The 12,370-nt window shown below is 40.2% G+C and overlaps 1 protein-coding gene across 2 annotated transcripts in view; it reads left to right on the forward strand.

Annotated features, from left to right (window-relative positions):
* BTBD8 (BTB domain containing 8) overlaps window positions 1–12,370 on the forward strand; it is a 430,373-nt gene that overhangs the window by 224,037 nt on the left and 193,966 nt on the right. For both annotated transcript variants that reach the window (XM_085602178.1, XM_085602180.1), the window contains one exon: window positions 3,798–3,927. In XM_085602178.1, coding sequence (XP_085458304.1) covers window positions 3,798–3,927 — 130 coding nt within the window. The remainder of the gene's footprint in view (window positions 1–3,797; window positions 3,928–12,370) is intronic.

The raw sequence follows: 12,370 nt of genomic DNA on the forward strand, positions 1-12,370 counted from the left end.
ATTTTTTAAAAAGGGAGATAGATCCCTGCCATCCTTTTATAGGCTAAGTTCATCATTGGGCTCTAGCATTAAGATTCTGGGCTGTGTACTTTTGTCCCATCTGGGGTGCTGGGCCGATGAAAATAATATCCTAACGAAGTTCAGTACAGGTTTAGCCCAAGCATCAGTACTGTTGATCAGTGCCTAAGCCTCTACCTTATAACAGGGAAATATGTTCGGGCCAAAGAGAGATCCTTAATCTGGACTTTACTGATCTATCATCCACGTTTGACATAGTGAACAGCTCAAAGTTATGGGAATTAATGGAAAAGCTGGGAGTTGAAAAAGAACTTTATGTCCTCATAATGCGTTTGCATAAAGACCTAATGGTAAGGGTTCGTTAAGGCCCCTCAGGGGAATTTTCCCCATATTAGCTCCACTCCAGTTTTAGGGTATATCTTGGCTCCCTTTCTTTTCCTACTTAATATAAATAGGATCAATTAATATCTAGTTAATAAAGGGAAAGACATGCCACATATGGGAACAAAATCAATACCAATCTTATTATATGCGGACAATGCAGTGGTTCTTGCCTGCACAGCAAACGGCCTACAGGTCTTATTAGACTATTTTTTGGTTATATGGAAGAACTGTGCCTCTTTCGAGACCCTATACCAAACAATCAAACAGCATTCTAAATCCCTGTGCAAATTTGGGCCTTGAGAGGGTCCAGTGTAAGGAGTGAACTGTAAGATACTGGTCAATTTCAACAACAAGGGGTCTGGAACCGTATTTAGACTAGGTCACGAACTCTACCCATTGTTCTTATCTTACCCTTTTTAGAATGCGCACTTTGCACTTTGATTGCTTTTCCCTTGCAAGGTCCTTGGCAACACGATTTACCTCCTTGTCGATGTGATGATGTCTCCAAACAAACTACAAGTCACTTTACGTTCTTTACACTTTGTATTCTGCTCCATGGATCCGCTTTCTGGTCCCTATTTTACACAATATAAACTTGAGACAGCATGAGGAAAGGCTTGTGATTTTGCAGTGTCTTAGTTTAATAGAAATTTGTGATGCAATTTTACATTTTATAAGAGTGGCTTTTATTATCAGGAAGTGCTATGAATTTTTATGTCTGTGATGCTTACATGCTTTGTGCACTGATTGTGAAGATTTAATTTTCTGTCGCTGGTCTTTAATCTGTTGATATTTTTTCTTTTTCATACTGTATATTTGTTTTGCTTTGATGGCTTCTGCCGAATAAAGATTATATTGAATTGAATTTATCGACCTTGGAAAATGGGAAAGTCCCCCTTGACCATGACTAATTTGAGGTCTTTTTGGAACTTTGTGATTTACGATTGTGCAAAGTATATATATGGTTTGAAGTGATGTGCGCAGTGTACACAACATTGATTGGGGTTTTCACAAAGTGCTGTGGTTTTGCTCACCAGTGGGTGTGTTGAGTAATAGCTTATGCATATGCTCAATGCAGTTTTTAACATTCGTAAACATAGTTATATATTGTTTTTCAAATCCATGTCGCAGGTAACTCAATTACATGTATTTAGGTATGAGAAACGCATGCCTCTGCTAACTTGCATATAATAGCATTCGCCAATAGGCAGGGATTGTCTTTGAGCACTCAAGAAAGCTGGAGACCCTTTTGAACTGGATTAGGTACGGCAAAAACATGTAGGCCAGGCTTCTCCAACAAGTACCTCGTGAGCTACTGGTAGCTCTCCAACTACCCACAAGTAGCTCTCCTTTGTGCATCAAAGCCTTATATTGGAAATTTTTGTTTGGCTGAATTTATATGTTCAGGCCGAAATTGCCTTTTTAAGATGAAAATGTGTGTATTTTCAGAATTCATCAACTGATGTTTATAGAAAAATGGTTGCATTTCCAAAATATGTTTGACACTGATTTTTAAGTGATACATCATGTGGGAAGACTTATTACTTTTGTACCAGGGCCACTGCACTGTGGTTGACATGTATAACCTACATAGAGGCATCCCAAACAGTCAAAGATTGTTTACTTTACTACTGGCAACTTTGCCTGATGCAGTAAGGTGGTCACTGCTGGTAAACTTTCATATGATGGCAACTAATGTTGTCTCGTCTGATGTGGTAATTATTACAACACTACTAATAGTAGCTTATGATGATTTCAATTGAAATAAAATAGCTCATATTACACAAAACGTTGGAGACCCCTGATGTAGGCAATTCACGATGGATATATGAAACACCACTTTCATTAAACATCGAAAACATTTTGTTTAACCATGACAAGGATACGTGCTAAATAAAGGAGAAATCTTGAGTGTACCCTTAGCCATGTTAAGTAAAAACTGGATCTCTGCATTTATCCAGATTCAAAGATTTATTTCGAGCTCCCCATAAGAGGTCGAGCCCATCCGGTGGAGGGGGTGGGGGCGCCTATGTTGAAGCATGACGGAATTGTGTTGGCCTATACTGTCTCTTCCCCTGTGTTGTTTGACTCCTCAGTTCTGGTGTTGTCCTAGAGGCCAGGTCAGCAGGCAGCGTGGCGCGCACACACTGAGGCCACCATGATCACAGCTCAGATTGTGCATTTGAGAAGTTGCTGCTCTTGAAGTCTGCTTTTTAATGAGACGGACAAATGAGGTGATGAAAGGATGGTCATTAAGCTATCAGCATGAAACGATATTATTAGTAATGTGTGGAATGGAAATGGGAGTACATATTGATGAATAATAAGGTTTTATTGCTATAAAACATGGGCAGGTTAGGCTAAACCTGTGAGTAGAGATGGGAATGTTCTATTTTCTACGTAAAATGTGTTCATTGGTAATGAATTGAAGCGAAATTCAAGTTAACAAATGTTAGACCCCCTACATATGGCTGCCACCTCGCTACCATGTTTCCCGTTCAGTGCTTTCCTTTGACAATAAGGCGCGTCCTGGCACTTACGTTATTGGCTTGCTTAAATGATCATTTGTGAGCGTGAAAGGCACAACCTGGTAAAGGGTGACCTGGGGAGATGAAGAGGTGGTACCCCAAAACTGCAATTCACCCGGACTCCTCTTTTGTGGTCCCTGCTGCTCGCAGATCAGCCGCAGCTGCTCAGGTTAGCGCTATCGCTCGCTTATACCATAATACTCACCTGCCACCACATTAACCGTGTGTGCTTTTTTAAAAATTATTATTATTTATTATTTTTATTTTATAAATAATAAACGTTGTGATCTTTAAATAGAACTTAGAATTACATCTTATCTTAATAGTGTGCTAGAATCGTGTTCAAGCGTGCTCCCTTAGATGCGAGGTTTGATGTGTCTACTTACTACACACGCATGATTTAATTCGTGCTATTAATGCGCCTCTCCACTGCATTGGGCTCTCTTGTTTTAAACTGAAAGGCACAGAAACGGCCAAACGCCCAGTAGAAGTGGGGTCGCCTGTAACCTGTTCCAGCATCTTCTGGGGGTAACTTATGGCATTCGCTGAGTTCAGTTGCCTGCACCTCGCATTTGACCTTGTGTGACAGCTGTCTGCTTCAGGCTATGTGCAAGGAGTCCCGCTGAAGGGACTGCGCGCGCTTGCGAAGGCGCTGCGGCGCGTGCAGGAGTGCTCTGCTTGCATAGTGGGAAAACACTGGCACCGAGCACAACAAAGCCTTCTGATAGTAGAACCTGCGTGATGATGGCATCTAAGTGATGACATCATTGATCTGGCTTAGGGAGTAAGTAGATTTTGACGGGAGTAATGACTGGTCGCTATGACAACGAGGCTCTCACCAGCTGCTGATTTGTTGCTTGAACACAGGCTTTTACGTGCAAGATCCAGGCTCTGCGTGATAAGCTGTGGATGTTCCTGGTTCAGTCTTTTTATGCTGTTCGACACACGGAGGGCTGGAAACGGATGCGACCGGATGATCAACAGAAAATACAAGCAGGTATGTGCTCTCGCTTCATCACTGCGCATTCGTAATTATCCGCTTGCTAGTAATTGTCTATAGGTTTTGGGATGAAGTAGATGGGTTTATTAACCATAGATGTGGCGATTTTATGCTCGAACGTTTTAAAATGTCAAACATGCGAGGGCTGTCCGTGTCTTTACAGATCTAGCGTGCTTTTAAACTATAAATATTTTTATTTTAAATAAGCAGCGCAGTGATTTACTTAACTGTGTTTAAAATTGGTACTATGATTTCCTCTGCAAAAAACGCATCTGAAATGCGTGTCTATCTGTCATCTAAAAACAGCGGGTGAGAGAGAGGTATGTCAGAGCTGTTAGTGCAGATACTATGAATTATTAACTGCGCGTCTCCGGTAGCAATATATATTTTTGTCTATAAATCTGGTAGAGCCTGGATTTTTAATTGCTTTTCACGACCATTTTATAGCTGCACCTGTCGTTTAACTACAGCCTCCAATTCTTTGTCTCACATCTTGCGTGAACGGTGTGGCGTGTGCTTTCTTTCTCCATTTGCTGGTCCTGTATTCTCATTCTGCTGGTGTGCTGCAGGAGGGAGGCCCGGGGGAGCCCAGCAGTGGGCTCTGAAATGGAACAGCGTGGACTTGGAACACCATCAGCATAAAACAAGCGTGCCTTTGTTGCAGATGTGCGTTGCAGAATCCTGTAGGTGTGAAGGAAGAATGGCGCTCTAAGGCCTGCTGCAAGCTCTCGCACCACATAAATCCCACGGATAGACACACAGCTTTGTCCTACCCCTTTTGAAGGCTGCTGTTTTAATTTGGCTGTTTGGTTCGTAGAGCAAAGCTGAACACTGTAACCGGTTAACCCTTGCAGGCACAGCCATTTATGGCGGGCTTGCATAAAAGTACTGTGTGGATGGATTTCATTTTTTAAATTTACATACATAATTTTAGAGATTGAAATCAAACGACTAGGATGCTTTATATAAACAATCTTTATTTGCAGCCACTCAAAATAGACTGGCATTACAAAGTATTTAGGAAGACTCTAATTTTGCATTGTCTGCAGTATTTGTGCATGCATGTATCCATATGTGGATTATATATGAAAGAGTTTAGATACCTATTTGTATAAAACATGTTTCTGTCGTTTTCAGGATAAAGTATTTCAATTAGAAATCTTTTCCTGAAAGCAAAAATGCCGAATGTTTTATTGAGTGTTAAGTAAACACCTTTTTGGCCTGAGGTGTAAATTGTTGCAGGCCCTGTTACACAAACTGCATCCCATAACAGACGGGAAGCATGGCTACTCTTTTATTGGTGAGAAAGGGCATATATTTAGCTCATGATGTGCTTAATAGTTGTGTCATAATTAGCAAAACCTGTAGGTATTAATTACGTTATTTCATCCAGCGTAAGGAAGGATTCATTTGTCGTTAAGGCTGATTGGGAAATGATACATCGGTATTTTGTTTTAAGTAATGAAAGAAGTGCTCGCCTTTTGAATGTCTACCTACAGATTTTTATTTTCTCGAGTCTTTGGTAGGCCTCCGCTGAAAGATCCTATCCAAGTTAGGCACCTGTTAGGTGGGATACGCTGTGACAGTTTTGTAGTGCGATTGTCAGCAGGACAGAATTGCTGCCTTTTCGTACAGACCTCAGTCAGAAATATGACTACCTCTGTAAACAGTCGCTAAACGAAAAGCATTTGCTTTATTATATTTTTTTCATCTTGTAAACTGCAACGTGACAGAAATGGCTAATTGGAATTCAACCTGAAGTTTCCTGTGTATTGCAGAATCCTACTATAATGATTATTAAATCGTGGTTCATGCTTTTGGGTCATATTTCTTAGATTGCACTGCTCTTTCCACTTCCGTTTAATTTCAGGTATCCTAATTTCCATATTTTGCATGATAATATGGAAACATATGACCCTGTGCTTCAGCTGCACCGGCGACTCAAGAAGGGTTTGTCATATTGCTCACTAAAAATCAAATGACAGCCCTGTTATTTCCTTCCCATTCGGTCTGAACAAAAGCTTGATCAGAGTATCTGATGGATCATCTTCAAAGTTGCTGGATGCCTCCCACTAAATGTATAATTTTAATCGAGATGGACTGTGCAAACTACCCCTCCCCCCCTATGGTTTTGGCTGGGTTCCGTGCAAAGAAAAGGACACTCTCTACTAGTGAAGCCCAAACTTTCTCTCTACAGCACATACCAGCAGTGATCTTGTAGATGTTCAGAGCGTTGTGCAAAACCAAGTTCACTGTAAGTTCCAGAATCTATCTAGTCACTTAATGCCTTTACAATGTCACTGTCTATGAAGGCATATTTACTTCAGAAAACAATTAAGTCTCCTTATTACTCTTTCATGTACCGGAAATCCCCAACAATCGAATCCATATCACTTTCTAGGGCCCCTTGGGCTACCAGCTCAGCAGGGAAAGAGAATGGTTTTAGAACGAGAAAACACACTCTCTCACGCACACACACCTCACATACACACACACACACACACACACACCTCACATGCTCTCTCACACACACACACACACACACACACATTCTCTCTCTCACACACACACTCTCATACACACATTCACTCTCATACACACATTCACTCTCACACTCACTCACTCACTCTTACACACACACTCTCATACACACTACCACATACACACTCTCTCACACATACACTCTCACATACACACACACATACACTCACTCACTTACTCATACACACTCACTCACACATGTTCTACCACCAGTTATGGGACCATGGCTCGGTTTCAGGACAACAACTACACATATGACACTATGCCACCATCGAAGAAGCATCCAAGCCTCACCTGGGTTTGCTTTTTCAGTAGTTAAAAGAAAAGTGTTTCGACTTAATGCAGATCTTTAACATATAACTTCCTGTTTACGTTCACGCATTTATGAAGACACCGCCCCAACAAAGTGATACAAAATATTACAAATATATACTAATGGACGCGAAATCTCAACCTCAGAATATTTCCAAATAATATAATCAGTTCATTAATTAAACAATAGAGCATAATCTTTTTTAAAATGTGACTGAATCAGATTCATACATTGCTGGTTTGACTTTCGGGCTCAATAGCAATGCTGTCAAAGTTAGATAATCTCAGTAATGTTCACTCCATTGGCAAATAATATGCAAAAGAAACAGGCACACAAAAAAAGTGTAATCAAAATCCCATGACTATCTGGAAATAGAAACAGGGCAGTTCCTTGTGGTGACCGTTTGCACACGATTGAAACGTCCATTACTTGATTTCTTACATCAAAATCCTATCTAAAATTCCAGCTCGATGATCTTGCTGCCGGTGGTCATGTAATACTAATAATCACTCCATCTCCAAATGTACGACGGCAAAGCAGTAATTGTACTGACAAATTTCATGGAAATAGACAGAGGGGTATAATGCAGTGTGGTGACCGATTAGTATCCATATAATCATTCATTATTTTAAATCTTCTGTGCATAGTGCATAATGCACTGTGCAATATTGAAAATGGATAAGATCTTATGCCGTATGATATGTTGAACATAATCATGGACATAAATGAAACTGTCTGGGTTTAATGCACGGGGTAAAATATTATACACTGTCTTAAGGAATTGTATTCATCATCATCATCATAAATACTTTATTTCGGTTCTTTTATAGACCATAAAAGTACATATACAATATAAAATACATGTCACACATATAAGCACATTTCAAGTAAAATGCCAGATAGTGAATGGTTGTACATTTTTCCACCAAATACAACATTACTAGAGATAAAGACATAAAAATAGTGCAAAATACGCAATGAGTCATTACTGGTCCATACAAATTCTCAGTTTGACAGTTAGTTTTAAAAATTCCTTCATTTGGAGGATACAATCACTATGCAAGAGTTGTAGATACATTAGTGCCGGTCTGATTTGAATAAAATCAAGTTTTTTTAAAAGGGTCAGCAGATAGCGCTTACGGGGGAACTCATAAAACTTACATAAAAATATAAAATGCAGCATATCCTGCGGAGACTTTCCGTCGCAGCCGCAGGGTGCTGCCAGTTTGTTAAAAATATCTGTTTTTGGTCTGATCAGCAGGTGATGAAAAAGGTTTAGCCTAAACCTTGTCAGCAAACATTTTTCATGGGTGATCAATGAGCCAGTCAGGTACAGTTCTATTGTTTCACAAGTTTTCAGCATGGCAAATTTCCTCACGCTTTGTTTCTGGAGCTCCCCACCCTTCCCTCCGGGACCTCCTATCCATAAGGAAGGCCCGTTTGATGAGCTCCAGGTCCCCTTGTACAATTTTGCTCGGATCTTCAAACAGTTCTAGTCGGCCTAGCCTGGAAAAATTTGACTTCAGATATTTGATCCAAGGGGTGCACATTACCTTGTCCCGACCCAAGAAATCCCTCATAATCAAATGCGTTAATGGCATATCCTGATTTAACCATAATTTAAGCCAACAGGTCAAGGGACGTAAGGAGAACAAATCACTTACGTATTGCGCCCCTAACTCTTCATGCACAGCAAAGTTAGATGTGCCTGTAGGGACACATAAAAGACGCTTCAGAAAAGAATTATCGTCAGTCTGCAGATGCTCACCATCAGCATAACCCCAAATTTCGCTGCCGTAAATTGCAGTTGCCACTGACTTTGCATTATACAGTTTAAGCATGGCACAAATGGGTTTTTTCCCAATTCTGGCAGCAAAGTTAAAAATTGAGGCATTAACCCTTACAAATTCTCCTTTCTTTTTTGCAAGATGAGGGGCCCAATTAAGTTTAGTGTCAAAAAGAACCCCAAGATAGGAGAATGTTTTTGTTAACGGAATTATAGCTTCATCAATTTTAAATGTGAAAGACCTCCTTGGTTGCTGTCCTACTTGCATGACAAATTATTTAGAATTATTAACCAAAAGATCTCTATCTGTCATAAATAAATTAAAAGCATCTAAGAGTGATTGAAGGCCCTTCTCCGTTCTCGAAATTAGAACCGCATCATCTGCATACAGTAAAATAGGAATTCCCCGCCTGCCGGCTCTAGGATAGTCAGCCTGATCATTCTGTAATACGCTATCTAGCTCGTTAATATAAAAATTAAAAAGAAAAGGGGCCAAGATACATCCCTAACGTACACCTTTTCTAATTTTAAAGTTATTTGATACACACAGTTCTTGAGAATATCTCACATTAGCTCTGGTGTTGTTGTGTAAGTCAGCCAAAAAATCAACTACACCGGTATCCACCCCCTTCTCCCTCATGGACTGCCACAGCTTACCCCTGTTTACACAGTCGAAAGCTGAGGACAAATCCATGAAGGCGAGGTGGATGGTGCCCTTCTGTACTACAGTATACTTACTTAGTATTAGAAAAAGGTTAAGACACTGAGTTATTGTGGAACGACCTCTACAGAATCCATACTGTGAAATGGACATAATATTATTCCCCTCTGCCCAGTCAGAAAGTCGCTGCAATAGAATTCTGCCTACAATTTTGACCATAGAATCTATGAATGAAATAGGTCTGTAGCAATGTGGGCTGCCTTTGTCCCCCTTCTTAAAAACCGGGACAATTGTTGAAACACCCCATGATTGTGGACACCCCTCTTTCACAGCAGCATTGAAAACAGATTCTAGTATGGGTGCCCAAAAATTAGGCTCAGACTTATACAGGTCCGGAGGAATCCCGTCTGGTCCTGGTGCCTTACCGGCTGTTAGCCCCACAATACCCTCGATAACTTCACCTCGATAAAAGGTAATTGTTTCACCCCCAACAGAAGTGGCAAAACTAGGAGGCTCGACTTCCGAGCTACAGTACAGTTTCTCATAATGTGCCTCCCAGTCCTCCTTAGAAATATGGCATTCCAGGCCATCACCCTGCTCCTGGGCCAAAAAAGGTTTCCTCATCACTGCCCAGAATCTAGAGCTACACTGCAGAGTAGAAGGGTCAAGTATCTCACTCCATGCCTCTTCCCTAAGAATGTCCTTATGTCGGGCAATAGTGGTTTTATATATCTTTCGACAAGCCTGAACTTCTGCCTTTATCCTCGGTTTAGCTGCCAGAACTATTTTTAAATTTCTAGCAGCTTTAGAACACTCATGATTGAACCATCTAGGTCCCTTAATCTCCAACTTGTTTGTTGGAGCTGACAGCAGCTTTGAGACCTTGTCCGCTAAACTTTGGAAGGCATTAAGGACATTATATGGCTGAGCACCATCTTGTGTACAAACCATGATCTCATCTGCACATGCAGCTTTAATCTCTTTGGACAATAGATCTGGGGTGATCTTAGACCATTTTAAGCGACGTCTTCCATCTGTCGTGCTCACCCTGCCTGAAGAAGTATTCATACCTTCTTTCACTGACCACGGTCCCCTCATATGTACAGTGAGGGGGTTATGATCACTGAACTCGCTGGCTTCAATGGTAAAGGAACCCACAAATGACTGCATTAATGATGATATTAATACAAAGTCAATGAAGGTACCCCTCCCGTGACCCTGGGCAGTTCCTTGTGGTGACCGTTTGCACACGATTGAAACGTCCATTACTTGATTTCTTACATCAAAATCCTGTTTAAAATTCCAGCTCGATGATCTTGCTGCCAGTGGTCATGTAATACTAATAATCACTCCATCTCCAAATGTACGACGGCAAAGCAGTAATTGTACTGACAAATTTCATGGAAATAGACAGAGGGGTATAAAGCAGTGTGGTGACCGATTAGTATCCATATAATCATTCATTATTTTAAATCTTCTGTGCATAGTGCATAATGCACTGTGCAATATTGAAAATGGGTAAGATCTTATGCCATATGATATGTTGAACATAATCATGGACATAAATGAAACTGTCTGGGTTTAATGCACGGGGTAAAATATTATACACTGTCTTAAGGAATTGTATTCAATCCAACCCAATACCAGAGTATTACTTATTATTTAGTGAGACTTATTGTTAAAATGAGAATTACACATGGTTAGAATAACCTAGTCCAAAATTGGATATGTTGGCTGACACAAGCCTATTGTATATTGCAAATCAAGCCCAAGTGGCCCAACTTTATTAGATATTGCCCTAATATGTTCCAGTATCCTTTTTTCACAGAAAAAATGGTGCTACCTACATACGTTTTGTTACAAGACCACTCCGTGCCTTAGACAAAATATTCAGTACTGCAGTTATTGTCTGCTTGTTTTTATGTTTTTGTTTTAGATCAGGTAAATTCTATTCATACACATTCTTACTATATTTACATCCTTGAAATGTCCACATGCATGGAGACCTGTACTAGAGCTCAGTCACATAGTATGCTTATCATCTGGTAAATAGCTTCTCACCAATTTGTCTTTAAATGAATGACATTTATGGTATGTAATTAATGGGGTTTCACTGACTATTTCATCAAGTACATCCTCATTTTCCAATATGTCCCAAAGTCTGGATAGTATACTTCTAATTGCATGTGCCTGCATACTGAAAGTAGTAATGAACTTAATATAGTCTGATTTTCAGGAATCTCTTGCTTTCTATTAGGGTTAGAAATACAATTGAACAAATTCAACGAAAAGTTGAAACAAAACAATATGAATTCGAATTTTTCTATGAACTGCAGCAGTGATTGGCTTGCATTTTTAGACCTGAATCTTCTGAGCCAGAATAATTAGATAAAGACTGTTCTACATAAGAAAACCAAATATATGTATTCTGATTTTTGCAGGAATCTATGGTCTTTCTGTCTCTATGTGCAATAGACTCCCCTGTTCAGTGTTCATCTTTGATGATGGCTAGTTGTGAAACCTCATTTGGGTATCTTCTTTTTCTGAATCTGATTATCTGATTCGGTGTTAGATCATAACTTTCAACGGTGCGACAACTACTTTTGGCTCATAAAAGTTCACTGTGAAGTATTGTCTGCTTCAAACTGTGTAGGTGACTTCTCATTGCATGTAAACTATGTACCCTGCAGTTGTTTTCCTGTGTAGGACAGTCTTTATCTGTTTTATTGTGGATGACAAGTTTCCGATAAAAAAATTCAAGGTATACGTGGTTGGCAGTATCCCCAATTTTTATAAAAGTTTCCGATAAAAAAATTCAAGGTATACGTGGTTGGCAGTAACCCCAATTTTTTTTTATCTGTGGTAAGGTTATTAAATCTTCACCATTCCATAACCATCAATCTCCTATAGTTCCGAACCATTCCGGTTCCTGGGTCAAAAGCACCCAAAGATGATACCTTACCACCATAGTTGCTCTCCAATCTCTTTGCCCTGAGCCCAGATTAGCCTCGCCTCCCCAGCGAGAGAACAACACGACTACGAGCCTCTTCATGCTCTCCGTTCGCTAAGAACCAATCCCAGAAGCACTGGTCGCACTCCCGCGGCGCCTGCTCTGGTCCTGACCAAAGCGGAGTGCGTC

This window comes from Triturus cristatus, chromosome 4_2 (genome assembly GCF_964204655.1).
Source record: "Triturus cristatus chromosome 4_2, aTriCri1.1, whole genome shotgun sequence".
Lineage (NCBI taxonomy): Eukaryota > Metazoa > Chordata > Amphibia > Caudata > Salamandridae > Triturus > Triturus cristatus.